At 33.8% G+C, this 27352-nt stretch overlaps 2 protein-coding genes across 2 annotated transcripts; one reads left to right on the top strand and one right to left on the bottom strand.

Annotated features, from left to right (window-relative positions):
- LOC113857528 (protein NAP1) lies at positions 1–19523 on the top strand. The gene is made up of 24 exons (XM_027489520.1): positions 1–192; positions 701–1135; positions 1224–1298; positions 5119–5199; positions 5611–5691; positions 5823–5905; positions 6515–6599; positions 8319–8444; positions 8544–8651; positions 9611–9655; positions 9734–9876; positions 10409–10541; positions 10975–11085; positions 11723–11801; positions 12852–13045; positions 13451–13596; positions 14320–14401; positions 14537–14647; positions 15185–15310; positions 15373–15512; positions 15597–15693; positions 17041–18032; positions 18305–18517; positions 18737–19523. The coding sequence occupies exons 2-24, from the start codon at positions 716–718 to the stop codon at positions 19230–19232; spliced, it is 4167 nt and encodes a 1388-aa protein (XP_027345321.1). The 5' UTR covers positions 1–192; positions 701–715; the 3' UTR covers positions 19233–19523.
- Positions 19524–20728: 1205 nt separating this feature from the next.
- On the bottom strand, positions 20729–23815 carry LOC113858382 (DNA-directed RNA polymerases II, IV and V subunit 3-like). The gene is made up of 3 exons (XM_027491019.1): positions 23236–23815; positions 22440–22677; positions 20729–21158 (listed from the first exon to the last, which is right to left on the bottom strand). The coding sequence occupies exons 1-3, from the start codon at positions 23679–23681 to the stop codon at positions 20886–20888; spliced, it is 957 nt and encodes a 318-aa protein (XP_027346820.1). The 5' UTR covers positions 23682–23815; the 3' UTR covers positions 20729–20885.
- Positions 23816–27352: the final 3537 nt, after the last annotated feature.

The raw sequence follows: 27352 nt of genomic DNA on the forward strand, positions 1-27352 counted from the left end.
GAAGGTAACACTAACAATAATATCCGCTCTGAAGGTGCAGCTCAAGCACTTGAATTGCATTGCCACCACTCTCTCTCTCTCTCTCTCTCTCTCTCTCTTCTTAATTCATTTCAATTAACACCGCACGAAGCTCCCATTCTCAGATCTGACACTCTCCGATTCATTCAACGTCTCTTTCTTTCCTCTGCGACTGTGAGCTCTCTCTCTCTCTCTCTCTCTCTCTCTCTTGCTCTGAATTTGGCTTTCTGGAGAGAAATGCTTCTGCTTTTTGCTACACTTGATGTTTTTGCTTGTTCTTTCTGCTATTCAGCTCATAGCCACTAAATTTGGAATTAGGTTTTAGCTCTCTTTAATAACTTAACTTGCTTTCCTTCTAAACTGCAAAATTCATGCTTACAACTCACTATTTCACTTCACTAAAGCGTCTTGTGTGCTCATAGTCACGTCAATTGTAGGCTCATTCTTTTGTTGTTTATTTTATGTATGCCTGGGAACAGATTATCTGTATATTTTTTAAGATTTTAGGTTTAGAGAGTTGAAAATATTTCTTAAGGCTCTATTTTTGGTAATCAAACTGGCTTGGATTGACTTGTACTTGAATGTCAATTTAATGAAATTATAAGTGTGAAGTGAGAAAGGCTTAGGGGCTTATTTGGATATATATGAGCTTGATTTGTTGGAAACTCGATATAATATGCAGATTGCTTAGTAGTTAATGGCAAAGTCGAGGCAAAAATTATCAAACCAGGATTCTTCATTGTCACCCACTGCTGCAAGATCGAGGGAGTGGGATGGTCCATCTAGATGGACGGACTACCTTGGACCGGAAATGACTTCTCCATTGTCATCTAGCAGTTCCAGGAATATCTTTCATGATGGGCAGTCTCAGGGCACGACGCCATCCCAATCGCACAAGGGTATTAACATGCAGTGGGTTGTGCAACTCACTGAAGTTGCTGAAGGTCTTATGGCTAAGATGTATAGGTTAAATCAGCTTTTGGATTATCCAGATCCCATCAACCATGTATTTTCAGAAGGGTTTTGGAAAGCCAGTGTGTTCCCCAATCATCCTAGAATCTGCGTGTTGCTCTCTAAGAAATTTCCAGAACACTTCAGCAAATTGCAACTTGAACGTGTAAGAAGTGATGACTGATATGCTTTACATTTTGAATGTTGATTATGGCCTCCACAAATTTCATCATTTGGGAAGAAAATGGATGCAGATAGACAAGATTGCTTGGGATTCGATGCAAGATCATGCCGAGCTTCATTTACAGAGCCTGGAACCATGGGTGCAGGTACTATTTTAATACTTTTCTGGTTTTTCCATGTGTTTCCCATTCATAACCCTCAGGCAATCAAATGAAGGCTTTCACATTCTAGTTGAATGCTCTCATGTTAGATATAAAAATGTTCACATCCCTTTACTGAACAAATTAGTGCCCTTTGGTTTACTTCCAAAATCAATTTTACACACTGTGACGTGTTACAATGTAGAATCTTTGGGTGAGATTCATTTGGGTACACATTTTATGTTCAACAGTTCAAAACCAATTCTAACAAAATTTAAAACAAACAAACACTTAACCTTTTCGGTTTGTTGGTTCATGACAGCTCAGCTTACTTGTTTTGGTCAATTAATTTGAGTTATTAAGACTTGCCAAATTCTACTTGTGGGTATCTTCCTTTACTTGATTTATCTGTATGAGTAACATAGTATCTGGAAATTTGTGATTCGTTCCTACATTTATTTGTTTTCCCTAGGAGGAAACATTGGAAAGATTGAAAGAGAAGGCTGAAGCTTGTACTTAAGTCTAAACATGTACTTTAAATTTAGAGCTGATACAACATGAGGTACTGTAGCACACACAGACGGCTAGAATTGAGACCCAGGCAGATAGTTTTTACACAATTGAACCATTACACCCTTAAACAAAGGCTTTAAATGGACCACTTGCGGAGACACCTAAAAACCAATTATGATCTATCCTAATTATTTTTTTCCGCTTGTGATAGTTCTTCGTATATAACAAGATTAAAAGAACACAAAACTACTGCCAAGTGCTAACAACTATCCCCATTCTTTTTTTGACTATTATGTAGCAATCCACACCAATACATTAGCTAAAGCAACTTGGGTGCCTGGCACTCTTTGTTTCCCTCATACTATGGTTAAGCTTGTTGATGATGACATCTATGTGTTGATCTGTGTTAATAAACTAAAATCTTCAATTTGGTGCTTTTGCATGAAAAACTCCATTTCAAAAGTTCAAGCTTCTATCTTAACTAGATTTATGACAGTCATCATTTATGAATGTGCTCTTTTATTTCTACTTGCACGGTTTAAGTATCTAGGGTCCATTGTATGGGATGATAGATAAATATAGGGGAGATGTAAACCTTAGGATTTAAGTGGGATGGATAAAATGGAGGAGTGTTTCAAGTGTAATATATGATAATAAGCCATTCCTTAAACTTAAAGGAAAATTTTACTAGACAACAAGAAGACTTGTAGTGTTGTTTGTAATTGAATCTTGTAGTTAAAAAGCCAATGAGAGAATAAACTCATTGTAGTAGAGCATTGAATGAGTGTACATGCTGGAGAAGTATCTAATTTGTATAATTTCTCCATAAAGAACTTATAGGAAAAAACATAAAAGTGGTAAAATGAATCAAACTTTTCTCATAAGAATCAAGTTATGCCTTTTAACTTTTGAAGAAATTAGATAATAGAGTTTCTAAACAAGCTAAGATGCATAACAATAACAACAACCAAGCTTAATCCCCCTTGGTAAGGTTAGCTACATGGATCACATGATACCATTAAGTTCGGTCAAAAATCAAATTTTTAGAAATCTAATTAATAAAAAAGTTTCTTTTAATAACTTTATCCAAGGTTCTTTTGAGTCTTCCTTAACCCTTCTTTAACAGATTAAGAGTCATGCAATTCACTTTCTTTATTAGTGCCTCTAATGGTTTTCTTTGCACAAGACTGAACCACGTTAGACGATTTTTAGTTATCTTTTCGACTATAGGTGTTATATCAATATTCTCTCATATACTATTATTTCATATCTTGTCATTTCTTGTGTGACTACTTATTCACCTTAACATTCTTATTTCTGCTACTTTCACTTTCTACTCGTGTTGTTCTTTTAAGACCTAACATTCACTATCATATAGGATAACTAGTTATGTTGCAGTTTGGTAAAACTTTCCTTTCAGTTTGATAGATACTCTATAGTTACAAATAACTCCTTATGCCTTTCTCTACTTTAACTACTCAACTTGTATTATGTGAGTAACATATTTTTTCATCATTTTGTATAATCGATCCCAAGTACTTGAATTTGGAAACTTGTGGCATAATATCATCTTCAATTTTAACTTCCAACACATGATCCTCATCTTGTTTTTTTTTTTTTTTTGCTAAACTTACAATGCATATATTTTTTCTTGCTCATGCATACAAGCTAAGATGCATAAGTTCATTTTAATTTGAGAAAAGTTTGATTCATTTTACCTCTTTATTTTCTTCTCTTATAAGTGTTTGTTGAGAAGTTTGTCCTAACTTTACCAAAATAGGATTAGGAATGAAGGAAAAAATTGGGGTAGCACCCATTGGATGGTTGTCTTGCCTTATGTGATTTGGAGATTAGCATAGAAGACTTGTATAAGCTCTAGTAAGAAGAGTTGGTTTGATGGAATTGGAGGGTAGCCTAGTAGCTAGAGGGAAAGAGAGCTTGAGAAAAACTATAAGAAAAACAATTAGGAAGAATCTAGAAGTTAATCCTTTGTAAATAAATATGACTTGCAAAAGAATATTATTACGTTGTTTGATCCATGTAGACAATCTCACGTTGTGAGAAAATGCTTAGTTGTTGTTGTCTTATATGTCTATATGCATATTTCTATCTTTAATCTTTGGTTTTGGCCCGTTGCTGTTTCAGGGGAGTTGCCATCTCCAATATGGAGTGAGATTGGACAACTTTGCTGCATTTTGAGTATTCTTGTTTCTGTGTTATGTTTTTTGGAGAGGATACCCATTCCTTCCCTTGTTGTACTTCTTTTCTTTTCTCTAAATTTTAGTCCAAAAGAAAATATGAATAGTTGTGATACAAAAAACTGAACTTGTCCTCCTATGCATACTAATAGTCCAGATTAAGGTACTGGTGTAATACAATTTGTTCAAGCTCTGCTCGATAACAATAAACTTACAAATGCAATACAAATAATAGTTCCATTGGTCCTTTTTATATGGCACCTTATATAAGCTTTTAGTGGTCCTTTTTATAAGGCACTTCATAGTTTCTATAAAAAATTTATTACGTTTTTCCCATTTGCTCTTAATAAATGAAGTTTGTGGGAACCTAAATTAAAACTAAGAAGGGTAAGTGTTGATAATAGGTTTAGGTTCAATGGTATTAAATGAAGGTAAAATTGTCATGTCATAATATTTTTTACTAAAATCTAGAAACTCAACTAACTTTAACTATTATTTTTGGTCTGTGTTATTTAGCTTAAAGTGCCTTATAAAAAGGACTAGAGGAAGTAGTTTTTAACATAGAATACCTTAACATTATAACTGTTCAGATTTCAAGTAATGCAAGCAAGGATTTGTAATCTGGTGCTTTATGTATTAAGACAATTTATTTCATCCTTCATGAAGAAAACAGAAAATTTGATTGGCAAAAGGTCTATTACCTTTGTGCTTTGCAATTGTTTTTTCGTTTCATCATTCTCTGGTTTATTTCCTCTCAAATTTTCCCTTTATATGTTCATTTCATCAATAAAATGTTTCAAGAAAACAGAAAATTTGATTGGCCAAAGGTCCATTTTACCTTTGTTCTTTGCAATTGTTTTTTCGTTTGATCATTCTATGGTTTATTTCCTCTCAAATTTTCCCTTTATATGCACATTTCATCATAAAATGTTTCAAGAAAAGGACCTGTTTCTGCATTCTCCTGATACCACCAGCTTTGATTGACCTGAATGAGATAGATTATACATTCCATTATCTTTGTACATGTCAACTAAAACTCAGTTGTTTATGCCAACTTCCAATTTAGCTTCATGTTATCTGAGCTCACATGGTAATGTTTCTTTTGTGTGTGTCAGCTGCTTCTTGACTTGATGGTGTTTCGTGAACAAGCTCTGCGACTTATATTGGATCTAAGTAGTACAGTAATTACATTGTTGGTGAGTCTCAATATTGTTGCTTCCTACAAAATGAGTTGTTTTCATGTTACAAGGATCTTGAAGTGGTTTGTAATTGTACATATAACATCATATGAGATGTGCCTAGTCCTCTTTCTCCACTTGAGTCTTCAATGACCATGTGCTGACAACAAAGTGTGGACTCCCATCATATTTTTCTGAAAACCACTCAGTTTTTATGAGTGCTTCTTAAATACATTTGTCATGTATCAAATATAGGATAGAAATAGGGCATAGTGAGTTATCTTTGCTCCTTTTAGTCTGTTGATCTGGAGTTCTTCACTTTAATGGAGTGATTTTAATAGATGTCTTATCTTAACATTTAAAATAATCTAATAAATAATTGCTTTATCCTTTTGCATATCTCAAATAACTAGGCACAGTGTTTTGCAGCCCCATCAGAATTCTCTTATACTACATGCATTTATGGATCTCTTTTGTTCCTTTGTGCGGGTTAACCTTTTCTCCGAGAAGGCAAGTGAATTTTCCCTTGTGTTTATTAACTTTTCTTTTATTATTATGAAGTGCTTTTTTGTTTGTTGAAATTATGTTTTCATCAAACATATATGAGTGTAGTTATTTCTAAACCAATGATCTCATGGCAGATGCCAAGGAAAATGTTGCTACAGACCTATAACTTTCTACACGCAATGTCAAGAAATGAGCGGGATTGTGATTTTTATCATCGGTAGGATATTTTGATAAGTTTTTTGAAGTATCATCAGTTTCTGGTAAACTATACTAAATAGGTGGGCATGTGTACACGCTGACAGACAGACATATCATGCTGTACAATCCAGTTTCTAAGAAAAAGGATTCTTGTTTTTATCCAGAAAATTGTTTAGAGAATTATGGTTGAAGAGGAGGGAAATTTGTAGTATGAATGTTAGGATTAGGGTTCTAGTATTGAAAAGCTCTGCAAGAATAAAATATAGTATATGACTGCTGAATACCTAAAATATTAGGCCTATATATACTAGGTTAATTAAACTCCAGACCAAAATACAACTCATATATATACTCAGGCCATTATAGAATACAAGATCATTTACTAGTAATGTAAGCATTTTGTGTCAACAGAGTTATGGCTAAATGGAAGGAGGGATGAGATTGTTGGGGATTGAAGCTTGAGGGATTAAATTAACAAAATTAATTCCTTAGGGACTAAATTGATATATGATAATGAAAAAGGATTTTATGCTAGCTTTAATATGAAATTCTTTTTTTATTATATTTTCCCCCCAAACCACTGTTGCCTTTATTTTAATCCATATATGTTTCTTTCTTTACTTTTCAGCTTGGTTCAGTTCATCGATTCTTATGATCCACCATTGAAAGGCTTACAGGAAGACCTAAATTTCGTGAGCCCTCGAATTGGAGAGGTTAATCTCTTCCTTTCATGTATCAATATGATATAAATAATTGCCAAGTACATACAGAAAAGAGGATGAGTATGTTTTGTAGTCTTCTAAGATATTATTTTTCTTCATGATTCTGTCTTTTCAAGATGAAATTCATATTATTTTTCATTAGCCTTTCCACTTTTTGGGAGCTGTATTTGTTGAAGTATGTGAACTGTTTGCCTTTTATGGAGATGACTAAGTTTGTGGTACTTCAGTACATATGCTTGATGAAAATGCTATAATGAAGAATAATTAAGTTATATCACTTCATATGCTTTCGGATAGAAACTGAGCATCTGCTTTCTTTGTCATGTCTTGTATAATTGGAGTACAGCCATCTTTGCTGTAATCTCCATTGCTTAAAAATTGTCTTCCACAAACTCTACTCATAATGTTAGAGATATGAATAAAACCATTCCTGTTCCTCCACCTTACGGTATAAGCATTTGAGATAGTTGGTCCTTTTGACATGGTACCAAAGCCTCTATGACCTAGTGGTTGGGAGTTTTGATCATTGCCCCCTCCATTCTTTATGATTAAATTGAATTAAATCTCAGTACAAAATAATATTTGTCCATGTTATAGGTTCAAAGGGTTCTTTCATGAAAGAATTAAAAATGTGCTAGTTCTCTACTTAATGGCTCAAAGCTTTTGGAATGCATTGGTCCTTGATACTTAATATTATATGATATCAATATTTAAATAAGCATTTTGGTAGAGGTCACATTATTGGTAGGGCATCCATCTTTGTGGCTTCAGTTAAAACTGAGACCTAGAGAAGATTGCATACGGTGTTTGGTTGTTAAATGTAAAACTTCAATATGCTTTCCAAAAGATATAAATTTTGAATTTAGATACTTTTTGATTTTCATCCTTGATACACCACACAATCTGTTGCTTCTAATTTTTTCAAATGAATGAAAAATGACTTATAATGCAACAAAAGGAGATTGAACGGCTTAGTTCTGCTTTAATATTACTCATGATATCCATTTATGTAAAGTATGGGTTTCTTATTTAATTTCTGTTAAGATGTCCCACATTGGTTAGAAATAGAGCTAGTATACTTCTTATAAGGGATAGGGTAGTCCTCTACCTTTGAGCTAACTTTTGGGAGTGAGTTAGACTCAAGTTTCTTAACATGGTATCAGAGCTTATTTAGTTTGAATGTTTGGCTGCCCACAAATGTCCAGTCCTATTGGGTTCCACCTGTGCAGATGTTCAGTCTTGCAAATTTCACGCACTAGATGTCTAGTCTTGGATGTGAGGGGTGTGTGTGTTAAGATGTTCTACATTGGTTAAAAATAGAGCCACTATACTCCCTTATAAGAGCTAGGATAGTCCTCTTTCTACGAGCTAGTTTTTGAAAGTTAGACCCAAGTTTCTTATCATAGTATCAAAGCCTATCCAGTTTGAATGTTGGGCTCCCACAGATGTCCAGTCCTATTGGGTTTCACCCATGCAAATGTTTAGTTCTGCAAATTTCACGCACCACATGTCCAGTCTTGAGGAATGTGTGTTAAGATGTCCTATATTGGTTAGGAATAGTTATACTTCTTATAAGGGCTAGAGTAGTCCTCCACCTTTGAACTAGTTTTTAGGAGTGAGTTAGACCAAGTTTTTTAACAATTTCCTTCACAGCTGAATTGTTGTATTTGGCAACTTGTCAATATATTCCCATTGATATCTTTTTTTCAGGTATTAGAGGCTGTGGGCCCTATTATATTTCTATCAACGGACACAAGGAAACTTAGAAATGAGGGATTTTTAAGTCCATATCATCCTCGGTATCCAGACATACTCACAAATTCTGCTCATCCGCTGGTAACATCATTTTTTATTTTAAACCATATTGAATTGACTTCTTGAATAATAACTGTGTAATATACTGAAACTGAATTTCTTTTTCATTCAACCCTGCAGAGAGCACAAGATCTGGCAAATGTAACTGCATATCGAGAATGGGTGTTATTTGGGTATCTTGTCTGCCCTGATGAACTGCGTCGTGTCACTAGCATCGACATTGCTTTGGTATAGTCCATGCTTGTAAAACTGTAGTCATAAATATACACAATGTTTCTATTTGATTTTAGTCGTTTTACCACATGTAGATTACTGGAATATTTTGCATTTACTGGGGGTGAAAACACAAGCATGTTGATATAATTATTAAAACTTTAGACTTGAATTGTCGAGCTTCTAAACAAGAAAGCTTTAATACAATGTTAGATAGCATATTCTCTTAAAAATTTAAATTATAAAGAGATATGTCCACAAGATAAGATATATTTTCTTGGCAGAGACGTGTTCTGAGTTCCAAGTGAAAGAACCATGAAAATATTGATCCAAAATTTTTGAAAGAGCAATCGGTTAATTTATTACTTCTGAGTTCCAACTGAAAGAAGCATGAAAATGTAGTCATATATACACACAACGTTTCTATTTGATTTTAGTCATTTTACCACATGTAGAGTACTGGAATATTTTGCATTTACTGGGGTGAAAACACAAGCATGTTGATATAATTATTGAAACTTTAGACTTGAATTGGCGAGATTTTAAACAAGAAAGCTTTGATACAATGTTAGATAGCATATTCTCTTAAAAAATTAAATTATAAAGAGATATGTCCAGGAGATAAAATATGAGTTCCAAGTTGAAGAACCATGAAAATGTTGATCTAAATTTTTGAAAGAGCAATTGGTTAATTTATAACTTCTGAGACTGAAGGATGTTTGATAAGAATGCTATAGAATAACCTAGCTTCGCTTGATCAGATCATATGAAAGTAATATTATTTGGTGTTAATTCAAGTGCTTGGGGTAAGCCAATCACAAGATTGTGAAATTGTATTTATTTCAGATAAAAGTGATTCTCTTTACTACCAGTCATCCAAATGTTGCAGTACTTTCAATTATATTTTATATTGAAATTATGTAGATGCTAATTATGCTAAGTATACCTAATTCTGTTTGCTTGTGGTATTTCAGGTTGTATTGAAGGAGAACTTAGTCCTCACATTATTCAGAGATGAGGTAAATTTTGCCTCTTTTGGCTTTGGGATTGTATCTTTTAACTACAGTAGTTGACAATTTTCTATCATCATTACACAGTACATACTTTTGCATGAGGATTACCAGTTGTATGTTTTGCCTCGAATATTAGAATCTAAGAAGATGGCAAAATCTGGACGTACAAAGCAAAAAGAGGCGGATTTAGAATATAATGTTGCAAAGCAGGTTGAGAAAATGATAAGGTATATTTAGAGTTCCTGTTTAAATATATTCTTGTCAGTTGGATAGAATGAATGTGGTCAACTGGCCAAGACAGTCAAATATTGTGACTTGTCCAAGATTATTCTGGTTATTATTTTCAGTGATTTGGTGTCTGAATACTAAATTGTTTGGTATAATGCTCAAAAAACTTATCAGTCAATGTGAACAAAATTGTTACATGGATCATACAATGCCATTGGATTCAGTCAAAAACCACATTCTTCGAGATATTATTCACCATACAATGAGGCAAGATTAAAGAATAAATATTCTTTTTTTATCTGACTAAAAACCTTTTGTATTATTATGTGAAAGTATTCTTGCTACTTTTCCATCTTTTTATATTGATACTTATCACTCTTGATGTGGTTTCTTTTCTGTTGTCTTTTTTAATGACACTTCATCCTTGATTTTTTATATTTTGACCATTCATCTTAGGCATTTTTTTGAGACCATGTAGAGGGTATTATTACAATTGACAGTGCTAATCGCAAAAGTGATTAAAATTTTCAGTGAAGTGCATGAGCAAGCAATATTATCTTGTGATGTGATACATCGTGAAAGGAGAATTTTACTGAAACAAGAGATTGGGAGAATGGTGCTGTTTTTTACTGATCAACCCAGTCTATTGGCCCCTAATATTCAGGTGTCTTTCTTTTGGATTTTTGAAGTGTGAAAAAAAATGGTGTATTTGACAGTTGTGGCTGAATAAATTATAGTTATCTCTTTACTTATAAATATTACATGTTATTACATCTCCTGTGGTTTGATATCATTAAGCAATGGACTAGATATCTTCAGAAAAATTACTTATTAACTTACTTTAACCAAGTGGGTAGTTGTTCCTTAACAAAACAATTCTATAATTTTGTAATTTTCATATATTTATTGAAACATTCTGGGTATCATCTTTGTATTTGGCATTTGCTGCTGAAACCTACACACACATGCACACACACACACACACACACACACACACACACACACACACACACACATATATATATATATATACATACTCATGTATCTTCAACTTCTTAAAATAACTTATACATGAGAGGATGTAATCTTTCCCACAGATGGTGTTTTCTGCCTTGGCTTTAGCCCAATGTGAAGTGATCTGGTATTTCCAGCATGTTGGAATTGCATCATCAAAATCTAAAACCACTCGAATGGTACCAGTGGACATAGTAAGCATTTATTTCTTTATTTTTTCATTTACTTCTTTTTCAACCTAACTAATGCTCGTTTCTGAACAAATTATAGAGTAAAGGCTTTCTTAAACTATTATAATAAGATCCAACTCAGTTCCAAAAGCTAGCACAAGGAAGGACAATTGCCCAAGTCTTATAAGAAGTACCTTGACTCTATTCTTAGTCAATATGAGACATATTAGCAAAACCTATTCATGAATATACTACTTATTTATCACCATTTTTATATTTTGTTTTATTTTTGCCCTCATTGATTGTGCCATGTGGACTGGTGCAAGCAGCATTGAATGCATTGATAGCACTCAAGGGTTTCGAAATGGTTGGGAATATCAAAATGGCCAGAAATTGAGGTCTTGGGGAGACAGGGTCTGGCAACTAGAGAGCAAATCAAATTTGATATGGGGGCTTCATTGGGTGACAAAAAATGTCATCTGGAAAAAATGGATGTGTTGGTAAATAGTTTGAAACTGCCCTAATTTGATAACTTGTTTGCTAAAGGGATGTCATTGAGTGGAAAAAACTTATTCATGTTTTAAACTTTTCTTATAGTGTATTGTTTGAACTATTGATAAGGTGCTGGACTGGACTTCAAATTGCATATCATGTTTTTCAGGATCCAAATGACCCAACCATTGGATTTTTGTTAGACGGGATGGACCATTTATGTTGCTTGGTGCGCAAATACATTGCAGGTTAGATAAACATTATGTATACTAATTTATCCTATGGTGAAGGAATTTGATATCAGTTTTACCAAACTTTATGAAGAACAGCCAAAAGTTGTTCTAAGGTGGGGGTGCCCACCCTTTCTAGTAAAATTGTTATTTATTATTTTTTAAAAGACCAAGAATTCTCATATTCATGCCAACTGCAGTGGCAACACATATCATTGCACATTGTAACATTTTAAGAATCACTGCTGTTCACTTTTGTGGTGCCTTTGGCTATTGGTCAAGAGTCATCAATTTTGGATGATAAAACAAAACATAACAACCAAGCTTTATCTTATTAGGTGAGATCGGCTACATGGATCACACAATGCTGTTGAATTTGGTTAAAAATCAAATTTTCACAAATTTTATTTATCAATAGATCTTCTTAAATAACCTCTTCTAAGGTTTTTCAATCATAGTGTCCACCACTTGCAAGGACTTTTCTATCAAAGTATTACTATTCCATGAACCAAACCTAAACATGCATTCCTGAAGTAACTTCTTTACCAACACTCGCCTAACCAAATATGAAGGCCCTTGCTCATTTAACATTACATCTCAGTGCTAATGTAGTGGGTCTAGCTCATTTGACATCGTACTCAAGCCATACATTGCGTTACATTTGGGTAACGACCAAACCTTAGTGCAATATTGTCGTGAGTGATCCATTGGACAAATTTGACATTGGTTGTCAAAGGCTTAACAGCCTTCTTTACCTAGGCTTAGGGTTGGCTATGGGACCATAGGCAGAGTTCAGTTTTGGATGATAGAAATTGGGATAAATCTTTGGTGTTGGAGGCATAAAATATGAAACAGAATTGAAATTAATGAAAATAATTCTGGGAGATTGACTGCTACTAATGAATGGGTCCTGCTTCCAATTAATAGACATTAATTTTTTATTCTAATTGTAGTCAACACTGTGTGCTTTATGTGCAAGCATTAGTTGCTACACTAGCATTTCTTTTCCCTTGTATTTGTTTTCTGGATAGAAGCTTGTGTGTTAATTGCTGTTTCATTTTATTGCAGCAATTCGAGGTTATTCATTGTCATATCTTTCATCCTGTGCTGGACGAATCCGGTTTTTACTGGGTACCCCTGGAATGGTGGCTCTTGATATAGATGCTGGCTTGAAAGGACTTCTTCAGCTGATTGTTTACCACCTTGAAAACTTACCAAAACCACAGGGTGAAAATATATCTGCTATAACTTGCGATCTGTCGGTATGTGGGACATTCATGCTGGTCATTTTCCATTACCTTAAACATTGCAAATGGATGCCTTTTGGACATATTACAGTTCTTTATGTAACTTTGATATAAATATATTCGCATTGAGCTAATAATCATAACAAGCTGCAACTTGCTGCTTTCATGTAGAAGTTATCTCATTCAATATAACTTGCATGTCATTTTACCCATAAATAAAATCATTGGTATGATAAAGAAGGAAAAAGTTGAGAAGTCATGCTAGGGTCCTAAACTCCTAATGCATGCAAAGATTGCATGTTAATAATTATTTCCCTTTAGTTTCAGAACCTTAGTTTCTAGTTGTTTTTTCTTCTTTGGCTTCTGTTATTAACAATTTAATACTTTACTGCACTCAACACTTACTAACCCTATTTTCAGGATTTTCGAAAGGATTGGCTATCAATTTTATTGATAGTCACATCTTCACGTTCATCTATAAACATTAGGCACTTGGAGAAAGCTACAGTATCCACTGGCAAAGAGGGATTATTGTCAGAAGGGAATGCCGCTTACAATTGGTCCAGGTTTTATTCTCTGATTTTAGCTTGCTTTTCTATGCTATTCTGATACTTTATTGAGTAATTCAATAATCAAATGTTGAATCTTTTAGTCTCTTAAGGGGGACTGTGATTTTATTTTTTTTGGAGGAAATAACATGGGATACTTACCGGGAATACCTGATGCCTGTCTTGGCAATCTGCTGGCCGCTGGGCTTCAGTCTCCCTGTTGTAATCAATGCTTCCATTTTATCAATCTATTTCCTAGTTTGGGGGTCCATTGACAGACAGCTGAACTTATCAATTGTGTGTAAATATATATGCAGATAAACTTAATTTGACTTAATTTTGTAATGATTAATATATTTAATTGAGGAGCATAATGCCAGATCATTTTGCTGGAGATTTCTTGTTTTCTACCTTATAATGACTGAGTTGATTTTGTATCCTCCTTGTTTGTTGAACCATGTCCATAAGGTTTCTTTAGCATAGGGACTTATCCCTGTCCTTTTGTTGTGCTAGGAGGATATCATGGTCTTCTGTCTTGTATTCTCTCCTCCTTTATGAAATTCTTTTACATATCATGTTTTGGGATTATGTCTTGTATTATGCATTACTCACATACTATGTGTGTGTAAATACATTCACTAGAGCCTAACAGCTGAGCTAGATATTCTTGACAACTTCTCTCTCTCTCTCTCTCTCTCTCTAAAGAGATAATTATGGCATCATGATTCTCTTTTGATGCAGATGTGTAGATGAATTGGAATCCCTACTTTCAAAGCATGGTAGTCTTAGAAAGCTGTACTTTTACCACCAGCACCTCACGGCTGTGAGTGTCCCTATTCCACCCTTACCTAATCCATTTCCTTAATTTGGTGCAATGACTTTAAACTTATAGTTTGAATTATGAATTTTACTTGTCATTTTCTCCCATTTTAAAACCCAAACTATGTTCCTATAATAGGTTTTTAGAAACACCATGTTTGGTCCAGAAGGGCGTCCTCAGCATTGCTGTGCATGGCTTGGGATTGCAAGTAGTTTTCCAGAGTGTGCATCTCCAATTGTTCCGGAAGAGGTAAAACCAAACCCTCACCAGAGGTTTTATACTTCAAATTGTCAACTGTCAAGCATTGATCAAAACTATGAAACCGTTAACAGAACATTGTGATGGAGGCATGGAGTTTCTCCAAAAGGAACCCTTGGTTTTCCTTTACCTGGCCAAAAGGAACCCTTGGTTTTCCTTTACCTGGCCAAAAGGAACTTATGTTTATGTTAATATTTTTATTGAATGAAAATTAAGAAACAAGTTACAAATATGAAAATAGAGTTAATGGTTTTTATGGATCTGTTAAAAGTGGGCGATTCACATTTGTGAGGCTTCATACATATGTTAAAATAGAGAAGTTTGGATGTGCAGTTGTGTATCTTTAAACAGGAGGTTTCACAATTCCTTTGCATTGAAAATAATAATAATCATAATAATAATAATAATAATAAAGTATTTCCTCTTCCTACTGCCTGATTAATTGTTAGACGTGTTTCATGTATGATGATGATAGCACGATGTGCAAAATATAGAATATAAGTGATCACTATATTTTGCCGCAAGCAGGTTACAAAAATTGGCAGGGATGCTGTTCTTTATGTTGAATCTCTGATTGAATCCATCATGGGAGGATTGGAAGGATTGATAAATATTCTTGACTCTGAAGGAGGATTTGGTGCCCTAGAGAATCAGGTAAATACTTTCAGTTAACAAGTTACCTTCATTTCAGAAAACTAACCTTCAGATTTCTTCAGCTTCTTCCAGAGCAATCAGCTTCATATCTGAATCATGCATCAAGAGTTTCTATTCCATCATATAAATCTCCAAAAGGAACTGCTGGTTTTCCTTTACCTGGCCATGAGAGCTTTCCTGAAAATAATAGTTCTATCAAAATGTATGTCATAATAATCCCATTCTAAATGTTTATGTGCTACCACATAATTATAACTTTTTAATGTGTGTGCATTTTCTATAACAGGTTAGAAGCTGCAATGCAGAGATTGACCAATTTGTGCTCAGTTTTAAATGATATGGAACCTATATGTGTTTTAAACCATGTCTTTGTACTGAGAGAGGTTAGGGATGGATATTCTTTTCTTCCTCTTTCTTCTTCATGAGATTTGCTTATCTATTGAAAACAGTTTAGAACTTTAGATAATACTATCAATTGCATAAAAGTTGCGAAGTAAGAAATCTATAGTCGAATAAGTGCTGGTCCTTTTGGAGTTTTTCAGAAAGGTACAACTCCAATATAACTAAACTAAAGCAATAAAAAATGTCTCATTTGTTTTAACATGCAAATACTGGAAGAAGGATTCACAAAGGGTATGATAAAGAAATTAGTTTACGGTATTTTGATGATTGGATGGGAGAGAAAGCAGACCAAGGTGGAGCTTTCATTAATGGAAATGCATATTAGATTTTGTTTGACCTGTGTTAGAGTATCTTAGAGAGAGACAAACAGAAATGTGAAAGAACCGAAATGATTCTTGATATTATTGATAACCCACAGAATACAGAAATCAGACTCTTATATAGTGTTAATGTATAACAATTTCTGACATCTAATGGAAAACTAACAACTGTACAACTAACTTAACTAACTAACGGAAAGTACAGCTCAGACTAGCAACTAACAGAAATAGCATACAACAGAATTGACTCAGCATACAACAGAAAGGACCAAGTCTGTTAACTAAAAATAAGTGACATGAGTTATTCTCTATTTATCTATTCATGTGCACATATGCAAGTGTATGACATCTTACATATACAACAGTGTCTAGATTGTTATACTAATAACAAAAAAATAAAAAATTGCCTAGATTTATCTCAATAAAATGAAAATGATTGGGCATTGGTTGGAGTTGGATCCTCTAAAGTGAACGATACAATTTAGAGGGTCAAAGTGCATATAATATTCATTGATAAGAAATGAAGGGAGTAGATGTGCAGATATCGATGATCTCCTGTCCCAATATTTGTATTTTAAAAAGCTTGAAGTGCAATACTATGTTTAAAGGATCCAAATCCAACACTGGTTACATGAATACAAAACCAAATCCCTTAATTTTGGGGATTGAATAACCTAATTAATAGCAGTGTCCTAAATTACACACAGACATCAAATCCAATATAATATGAGCATTTATGTAATAAGGAAAGAGAAAAATAGGGAAATATCTAAATCTTAACACTCATCAATGATTATCAATGCTTCACTTTACTTTTGAAGTGCACTACTCAATTTAGACTTTAGAGAGTCCAAATCCAACACTAGTTACCTGTTCAAGACTTCAAGTAATGGATCATTGCACAAAACTCAAGTCTTTATGCATCCACTCCCAATCTGTTAAATTGTACTGTTTCTGAACCAAACGTTGATTCTGCTGTTATTATTTTAACACAAACTATTTGTGCAGTACATGAGAGAATGTATTCTTGGCAACTTTAGAAGAAGATTGCTGGGTGTTCTGAAAACTGATAATGATCTTCAACGGCCAACTGTTTTGGAATCACTGATTAAGAGACATATTAGCATTGTGCATCTTGCAGAGCAGCACATCAGCATGGACATTACTCAGGGTATTCGTGAAGTTTTGCTTTCAGAAGCCTTTTCAGGACCAGTTTCTTCTCTGCACTTGTTTGAGAAGCCAACAGACCAACATACAGGATCGGCCACTGAATCTGTATGCAATTGGTATATTGAAAACATAATCAAGGACGTTTCAGGTGCTGGGATTTTGTTTGTTCCAATTCATAAATGCTTCAGGAGTACACGGCCTGTTGGTGGATATTTTGCAGAATCAGTCACTGATCTTAGGGAATTGCAGGCTTTTGTACGTATTTTTGGTGGCTATGGAGTAGACAGGCTAGACAGAATGCTAAAAGAACACACAGCTGCACTTTTAAATTGCATTGATACTTCACTACGATCAAACAGAGATGTGCTAGAAGCAGTTGCTACCAGTCTGCATGCTGGTGATAGAATTGAAAGAGAATCTTCTATGAAGCAAATACTTGATCTGGAAACTGTGATTGGCTTTTGTGTTCAGGCTGGCCTAGCACTGGCTTTTGATCGGATACTAGCTGAGGCTTCTGGTGCAATACTTGAAGATGGTGCTCCCTTGATACATTCATTGCTAGCTGGGGTGGTTAAGCATCTTCCTGATGGAGTTCCAGAAAAGGAAGAGATCAAGAGAATGAGATCAGTGGCAAATATTGTAGGTGTGGTAAATGATCATGATTCAATTTGGGTAAGATCAATTTTAGAGGAAGTTGGTGGTGCAAGTGATGGGTCATGGAGCTTGCTACCGTACTTATTTGCCACATTCATGACATCTAGTATTTGGTCCACCACGGCATTTAATGTTGACACCGAGGGTTTTAGTAACAATATACATTGCTTGGCTAGGTCAGTATGGTTAAACTTGTGGTTGAAATTACTTATGCTTAGTATCTGTAAACGATTTGAGTTTGTATTTGCATGCTTATATATCTTTGGTCAAATGCCAGTAGATTAACCTCTTCTTAATTTTGCAGGTTTTGGATTTGAAAATTATTCATTATTTTGCATTTTGATTCCATTGTGTAAATCAATATTTGAGAAACAGAACTACTCATTGCCCTAGGCATATATTAATTTTGGTATCATTAGTATCACTCTAACATCATAATACTGGGCAGGTGCATTTCTGCAGTGATTGCCGGAAGTGAGTTTGTTAGATTGGAACGTGAACATCAGCATCGACAATCTTTTACCAATGGGCATGCTAGCGAGGCAATGGATCCTGAATTAACAAGTCATATGTCAGCTGAAGCAAGTATCAAGTCTACGCTGCAGTTATTTGTGAAACTCTCTGCAGATATCATACTGGATTCTTGGAGTGAAACCCACAGGTAAAGATATATATATAATTTTGCTTGAAACAAATGGCTATACATTATATATACGTGTGTACCTGGGTGTGTGAAACTACACATTAATAAGGTAGGTAATGTTGCAATATATTACGGCGGAATTTTATCTGTGGTTCAGCGTCAGTGCTGTTTTATCTGAAACATCAATCCTTCATTTTGTAGTTTTCTTAGATATTTTGTATTTTGATTTATGCACAGATCTCATCTTGTAGCACAGCTTATCTTTTTAGACCAACTATGTGAGATTTCACCGTACCTTCCAAGAAGCTCACTGGAAACCCATGTTCCATATGCCATTCTCCGTTCAGTGTACAGCCAATACTATGCAGATACTCCATCCACTCCATTGGCAATTCTGAACGCATCACCCCGTCATTCACCTGTTGTATTGCTAGCACATGCATCTCCTGTCTTAAGGCATCCTCGTGGGGACTCACCACAGTATTTTGGCCAAGATTCAGGGTACTTCAAAGGATCATCGTCACATAGCCAGGAGCACCTCTATGATGCTGATATTGGCAGCATAAGGAGTGGGGACAATAAGCAAAGGAATGTTCGTCGCTCTGGGCCTTTGGATTACAGTGCTAGCCGTAATAGGGTAAAAACTGTTGAAGGCTCAACTTCAGGGAGTACTGGGCCCAGTCCTCTTCCTAGGTTTGCAGTGTCTAGATCTGGTCCAATAGCGTACAAGTAGTAAGTTTGATATATCCAACAAGAGCTGGTAAATTATTCACCTTCTGCTAGTGATCAGTTGTCCATAAGCATAAATCATCCAGCAGGTTCGCAGCAATTTTAGCAAAGTGTAAATCATACTAAAGCGTCCTTTTGTAGTCGCCAGGATAGTTTAAAATCAATGCCATATAAACTCCCTGCTGTTTTAGTGAGGTTTTCGTTTTATTTAATGCTCATACCGCCAAATCTTGAAGTCTGTCGGCAGAGTGACATTCTGGATCTTATTAAGCAATCAGTAATGATATTTGCACATAAAAAGTAATTATCTTTTTTACATCATTGTTTCTTGGATAAAAAGAAGCAAAAGTACGACCTTTAAACATCCTCTTCAACCATTAATTTTCCAAAGTTTTGTAAATATTTGATAATGCAAAATGTGTTATTTTGTTAAGCAAATGAAGTTAAGAGTACATGATCCTTCAGTACGGAAATGAATTATCGGACAGAACACAAGTTACTATTTGCAATGTGTTTAGTTTTACATCAACATAAATTGTTGAGCAAGCAGAAAGATAATAATTAGCTAGCTCTTGACAAACCGCTGTTGAATTCTTTTTCAAGAAAATTTAAACGCACCTGATTCATTAGTTGCTGATCCTTCTAACTCCTTAGATACATGCCAAAATCTTCCGGTGCAATTGGTGTTGTAATTGTTAATATATATAATAAAATCTTCTCAAATTAGTGTAAATTTAAAAATTTAAAACTTTTATACTTAATATGAATCTTTCATAAATCAAATAAAGCTTAAATCAAGTATAAATTTTTAAACTTACACTAATGTAAAAAAAAAAATTATCCATATATATATATGATAATAAGTGTAAATACATTATAATTAGAAATATTTTTAATAATACTAATTTACCTAAAATTGCAGCGATAATTTAATTATTCCTCTACAAACTAAAATATCTTTATTTGTAACCACTTTTAGGTTTAGTTCCTACAATTATTAAGTTTATTTGTAAATTTATCTTTCAATATGACGGTTGAGATTCTTCACAACCATCAAGGTCCAGAATTTTGATGCGGATTGAAACTGCCCAAGACAAGCAAATATGTTTCGATCATTAAATCAAAATAAAGAATTTCATTTAAATACATTAACAGTGTAATTTTTTTTGTAGACATCCAATCATGGTGATATCAACAAAAATAATTGATTTTATAATAATTAATATAAAATTCATATCAACAGACATAGAAGATAATTCTACCTAGTTTGCCATCATGGGGGTGCATCAACTGTAGCACAGGATAAGAGTCTGTCCAACTATTATCTTATTTTGTTTTAATCCAACTTTCATATTTTATTCTTTGTTATCCTATCAAATCCACCATGTGAGTCCTTAATTAATCCTAGTCCTCTCCCCCAGTTGGCTGGTGATAAGAGGATATAACTCCTGTGTGTGTGTTCGATTAAGGCATATACCGTATGCTAGTCACTGATTCTTGCAAGCTAAGTAACATAAAATTGAAAGATAGTTATCTATCCTGAAGAAATCATATTAGTTACTATCCTTGTCTCAACAAGTGAACACATGCTGCAACTATTCAGTTAAATACAACATGCAAGAAACAACTTCAGGGAAACAAATATAAAATCCTTCTATCATCCTCCACGCATATGAGCACCTAGCTCACCAAATTGATCATCAGCCTCCACTGTATCATCAGATAGCCGCACAGCATCCAGTTTCTGCTTGAGAATATCTATGGCATTTAGTACTAATTGAGAAGCTTTGATTGCTCCAGTCGATTCAACAGTAAAGATAAAGCTATCCTGCCTTGCAATAATTTCTACAAGTCCAGGCTTGCCCATAGCTTCTGCCTTCTTAAGCACCTCATCATCATAAGTGTATGCCTCAGGGTCAACCACCGTGACCTAAAAAAAAATGCCAAAAACATATAACAAAAAATTACCTCAACACAACGCATTTGAAGGAATGAAAATTTAATGTTTTCATTCAACAATACATAATACACAAAGGAAGAATTCATTATGACATATATCAAGATTTCAGACAAGACAAAAAAATGTTCAGAACTAAGTCGCTGACTTAGATCAGACATCAATTTCAAGACCTCTTGATAATCCTAGCTTCAACAGAAAAAGATTATCAATATCTTACATAGATAATGCTTCTCAACATACTAGAACACAAGATTGAAAATCTTTATACTAAGGTCTTATTAATTATAAATTTCTTTGCAGCTCAAGATTCATTGTCAATACACTAGCTTAGGACCTGATTTGTCTTGATACAGTAAATCCTTTCAATCAAGAATTTTCGTCTTTTTTTTTTTGCACTTCAGTTGTTATCTTACATGCAAAGCCTTTTCTGGGATCAAGTATAAGTTGTAAACACCTTCCAGAGTGATACTGCGTGAATTTGTTTACTTTCCCCTTGTTTTTCGGCATTCATAGAAGAATTTTACCTTTTACATTACCCTTGAGATTGGAAGTGACCTAAAACAACTTGTCTCTGACTCCAAAAGAATAATGCCAAAAGGCAATAATTTTAAGGGATATATGTGCATTAAAGGTCATGTACATTTGAATAACATCTTTACTCCAAGATAAACCAGAAATTTTACAAAACATTGGCACTCTCTAATGCTTATACTCTGGAAGGCAATATTTTATTTTCCAGGTGGCAGCTAGCTTGACCAAAATATGAAGAATACCTGTCTCTTACTACAAATGCCACCTCTATTTGAATCTGTAAACCTGTAATAGAGGTTGCATCCATAAACAATTGAAAAATAAATATTCAGGATCATTAACGAGCAACATTTAATTTGTTCCCAAGAAGCACTATGCATTAAAAACATCAAATTGTTGGTGTCCAATGTCCATCATTGAACAAAGAAAGAAAACAAGCAGAAGTATCTCCAATTGCACTTTCTTCTCCAGTTCAATCCAAAAGTTTAAAGAGACAGTATACTATGTTCAGGAATAGGGATTAGTGCAAAATCACAAATTTGGTCAGAAATGACATGCATATGTTAAGATCAATTCCAAAATGTTATATCAGGATTGAACTACCATTTAAGCACCAAACACAGAGGACAAACTACAAAATACTAGCATTTCTGACAAAACCAGTGAAAAGGGCATATCCAAAATTCCAACATTATTAGAGACAACTGAGAAAAATCCAACCTGCTGTGTTACTGGATCAATATCAAACACTCGGGTGGGACTACTTTCAACCCATTCTCTTTTCTCCTCAAGAGTCAAAGTCTCCATCAAGTCCTCATTTAAATGAATTTCGGGTTCATACATAAAAGTAACAGTTGCTGCGGGTGACCATTTGGCATGATCTTTGCCAATTCCCTTCCTAGCTATTGCTCTCAGCCTCAGCTCTTGTCCTCGCCGCAACTTCACAATTATAATCCCCCTGAATTCAACACAAACTCAAATTACACGTACCCTAACTAAACCAAAATCTTCAAAGCAAAAAGAAAAACAACAAAATACTCAGGAATACCCACTTGATAACTAAGAAAATCCATTTAAATGAGATTAAAAAAAGCTTTTCACATTCAAACTTGCTCAAAAACAAATTCTATACGGTCACAGCATTAAGAAAATAACAACAAAGAGGCAAGAATACCTAACTGAAAACACGAAGGATACCCAGTTGGAAAAAAAAAAAAAAACCAAATACCCAGTTGAAAACTAAGAAATTCCATTTAAATACGATTTTAAAAAACAAACTCATTCAAACTTATCTTGTTCGACTACAATTTTTCTACGGTCACAGCAATAAGAATAAACGACAAAATAGCCAAAAATGCCTTGTTGATGAAACAAATACCCAGTTAAAAACGAAGAATGCCCAGTTGGAAATACCAAATATCCAGTTCAAAATCGTTTAATTAAGATGCGAAAATAATGTTTTCTTTTTTGGGAGTTTAAAAACTAACAAATATATAAAAACCGAGTTAAAGAAAACCTATTTTCGGAAGTATCAGTGGCAGTAGGGTCAGAGAAATCAACAGGAACAACAGTGTGGTCCGAGCTGTAAAGATCTTTGCTCGTAACGTCGAGGGTTTGGTCGGTCATACACTTAACCCTAAGATGGAACTCAACGGAGCAGAACTCGCATTGGCCGTCACCGTCACAGGCATCACAGTCACGTGAGAAGCGCATGGCCATGGCTCGCTCGCTGGTGAGGGGAATGAGACCCAACCTGTGCGCTATGAACTCGTCATTCAACACCGACGAGTTCACTTCGATTTCAACCAGGTCGATTGCGATCGTCGGCACCTCCGCTATCATCACGCGCCGCAGAGCGTTGGCGATGCTCGCGTCCGTGTCGCGAAGCTCGAACTTCGCGTAATCGTCCTTCAGCTCTCGGATTTTTACCCTGGGCATGCGCGCATACGATAACCCCTCCATTGTTTCCTCTCTCTTTCTGCCTCTTCCTAACTTCTACACTACCGAATGAAAGGTGAAGACGAATAGGCCAAAGAAGAAAAAACCCCTTTTTCAAACCCCAAACGTCCCCTGCTCTTCCTATATTTCCTATATACGAAATATTTTACGTAGTGTGTGGATATTAAAAAAGAAGTATAAATAAACGTATTTAATATTATAAAAAATACGTAGAAGTAATTTAAATAAATAATAATTTACATTTTTTACATGATAAAATTTCAAAAATTTGAAATAATTAATTTAAAAGTATAGGTAAAAGAACTTTCAAAATAAAAAATATATATAAAAAGTTAAAATAATTGAAGATGAATTTTGATTAAAAAATGATAATTTTTTAAGTAAAAGTATATATTGGAAATAATTATTGAGAAATTTTTATCACTTTATAAGTTAATTTAACTAGTCCCTTCGGGGACATCTGATAACTTAATATAACTAGTCTCAAATTAATTAGAATTCAATGTAATTTTTAGATATGAAAAGTTTAATACTACAAAAGATTTTGAGCATTTGGAAATGGAACAGAATTTAGATATAGTTATTTTAGATATTTTTAATTAAATTTTAATTATTTTTAGTTATTTTGTAATGTTATTTTTAATTAATTAATTATTTTAATAATTTATAATAATATTAAATAAATTTTTTATTAAAATAAAGTTATAACTTTAATTAAAAATATGTAAAAATAAATGATGTCAACTACGATGCAGAAGCGACTAGACTCTTACAACATTAGTATTATTCAATAAAGTAACAGGAAATATTGTTTGGTCACATTTACTATGTAAAATAATGTTATATTTGACAAGTCATCTATCTTTTGTTACTGTATCAGAACACTGTCACAATGATCCGTAGTTATTTCTTAATTTATTTAAATTAGGAATTAATGGGAAGATAACTAGTGAATGTGTATATGGTGTGGTGTGTGTAAGGTTGAATCAATTGGCAACTATCCACACAAAAGCAATAGATTGAGATATATTATTGCAGTGATGATAAATATTAACTTAGACGTTGAAATATTTATTGCAGAACACTATCTTTGATATCACAGTACCGTGAGAAACTTTCTTATTCTTTCTCAACCTTTAATGCCTTTTTTTTTTTATTTAAATATTGCATTTTCAAAAACAATTTATCAAAAAATATGAATCTTTCCAAAACTAACTCCTTATCTAGGATGAAAGTGTTCATGTGACATAAATTTTATTATTATCACCGTAAAAGTGAAAACTGATTAAATTTTTTAAAATAATTTTTGCCACCAAAATTATGAAACATTTTAAATCTTACCATGTGTCAAGCCACTAAAATTTCACTATAAAATTGTAAATTTTTGTGATCAACAAGGCAAAACATACCCGGTAATGAAACATGGCACGATGTAGAGTTTTGCGCTTTTAGTAGCAAAACTTGAAGAGTATTGCCAACATTGTGGCAAAAGTTTTACAACCCCTCTCTTACCCTAGACATCTTAAAGTAGGTACATTCTTTTGTCAAAAAAAAATAAAAAATTCTTACATGTACGAGATAAAATTTTCATTTAAAAGAATTAGAAGAAAACTTTTTGAAAGGTTAATTCTGTTTAAGTTCTTATAACGTGCTGTTCTTATTTAATTTATAATTACTAAATTAATTATTATTGTTAGTTTAATTTAAATTAAATATGTATAAATGAAATAATTATTATTTTGTTCTAATTTAAAATAAAAATAATTTAAATTAATTATTTTTTATTTGTAAAAATGTAAGACGAGTAGATTTGTTATTATTGTATATTAATGTCAGATCGGTATATTTTATGTATGTATTATTTCTTTAAAATGGTGTTATATATGCTTGAATTATATGAATTATTCATATGTTGAAATGTATATATGAAAGTTGTATAATTGTTGGATAAGGAGCTGTGTATTTGCAGTGCTGTATGTTGATTTTGTTGAATGTCATTAGCAGTAAGTAATAGCTTAAAAATTATAGCCAAAGACTTGTATTGTATCTGTTGGGAGTTCTGTGTACATGGTATCTCGCTCAAGCAAGGTAATTCTCGCTCAAGCGAGACTGAATCGTGCTGAATTGGTCATTCTAGAGCGTCTCGCTCAAGCGAGATCAGATAGGATCGCTCCAACTATCCTCTTGCTCAGGTGAGAAACGACCTCGCTCAGGTGAAATGTCTCTTGCTCAATCGAGAATAATAAAAATTTAGAGAGTTTCACTGTTTGATTTTCTTGTCCAAGCGAGGATGAGCTCACCTCATGCGAGAGTTGGCTCGCTTAAGTGAGAGCACGTGGACCTGAAGGGGTATTTAAGGAACTTCAGTGAGGAGAAACGTCTATTTCTCACTAGACAATTTTTCTCTCTGTTCTCTCACCTTCAACCTTTAGAGAAAATCTTCCCAAAACCGAACTTCTTCCCGATCCAAATGGGAACATTCATTAAGTACGAATTTAGATGAGTTCCTGAGACTTGGCTCTTCTATTCTACTCCTTGTTTCTTGATTTTTCTCCTCAAAAGTCTTCTTTTTCAATGATATTAAGGAGATTTGAGACCTTTAGACCTTGTTTTTCTTGCTGAGGCTCACGAAGATTCCGAGCTAAGAAAACTCATTTCAGGTAATGAGTGCTTACCCGAGCTAACCTTGTGCATTTAGTAGATGTTGAGATGTTTATATAAATAATTTTGTTTTAACTAAGAATAAGTTATTGTATGAGCAAACCTTAAGTTAGAACTCAGAATATGTATGGTTGAGTAAGATTTTCTGCTGTTTGATGAATGTTTGGAGTGTTGTAGTAGAAAATGACATGCTGAAATATTTGATTAATGCTATGAGCTGCTTAGTTTGATTATGAAAAAGATATATATGTGGTTGTACTGCTAAGGCTGAATGAAAGTGTATATATAACTATATTGCTGAGACTGAGAATATATTTAGTTGTGTTGCATCATGTTGATTTTCATCATTCTAGAGCTGAGTTGCATTTTAGGTGGTTAGACAGGTAACGATAGAAATGTTAAGTTGTGCTATGTTTGGATCTAGAAACCGGATGGGTAACTCCTAGACTGGGAACAGTTCCTTCTATATTACTTAGGCTGTAAAATCAGTTGGAACTGATACATTGCATTTGCATCAGATGGGCTGAGAATTAGCTAAATTATTTTGTGTTAAATTGCAGAGAGTTGTATGAGTTGTATAAATGCTTATGATATTTTCATATTTTATAGTGATGACTGTTGGTTACATAAGCTCACGCTTGCATTTGTTTGTATTAGTGTGTGTGTGTTGCAATGATCGTACGGTGGTACGTGAGCAGGTGTGACTAGTGAGGTATCCACTTCTTCTGCTGGAAAGTCTAGCCGAGGAAGGTGTGGAGTCAAAATACTTTTGTGAAGATTGTAGTTTTATTTATTTTATTCCTCCAAGTCTTAGTAGTAGGTCTAGACTATTTAACTACAATCTTCAATAATGTAATTATTGTTTATAAAATTTGTATTTTAAGCTCCATGTCGAGCAACTTTGATGTAAATACTGTTAATGGATAATTATGTATAGTCATGTTCAAAATTTGATTATAAGACTTTGTTTTATTACTAAATGTTGAACGTTCATGTTTTGTGAAATTTTAATT

The sequence above is a fragment of the Abrus precatorius genome, unplaced genomic scaffold, assembly GCF_003935025.1.
Source record: "Abrus precatorius isolate BTA unplaced genomic scaffold, Abrus_2018 Scaffold2, whole genome shotgun sequence".
Lineage (NCBI taxonomy): Eukaryota > Viridiplantae > Streptophyta > Magnoliopsida > Fabales > Fabaceae > Abrus > Abrus precatorius.

Coding starts and splice junctions, on each gene's coding strand:
- LOC113857528 (XM_027489520.1), top strand. CDS start 716: ATGGCAAAGTCGAGGCAAAAATTATCAAACCAGGATTCTTCATTGTCA. Junction 9,656..9,733: donor TCACATTATTCAGAGATGAG/GTAAATTTTGCC, acceptor ATCATTACACAG/TACATACTTTTGCATGAGGA. Junction 10,542..10,974: donor TATTGGCCCCTAATATTCAG/GTGTCTTTCTTT, acceptor TCTTTCCCACAG/ATGGTGTTTTCTGCCTTGGC.
- LOC113858382 (XM_027491019.1), bottom strand. CDS start 23,681: ATGGAGGGGTTATCGTATGCGCGCATGCCCAGGGTAAAAATCCGAGAG. Junction 22,678..23,235: donor ACTGATACTTCCGAAAATAG/GTTTTCTTTAAC, acceptor TGTTGAATTCAG/GGGGATTATAATTGTGAAGT. Junction 21,159..22,439: donor TTGATCCAGTAACACAGCAG/GTTGGATTTTTC, acceptor ATTTTTTTTTAG/GTCACGGTGGTTGACCCTGA.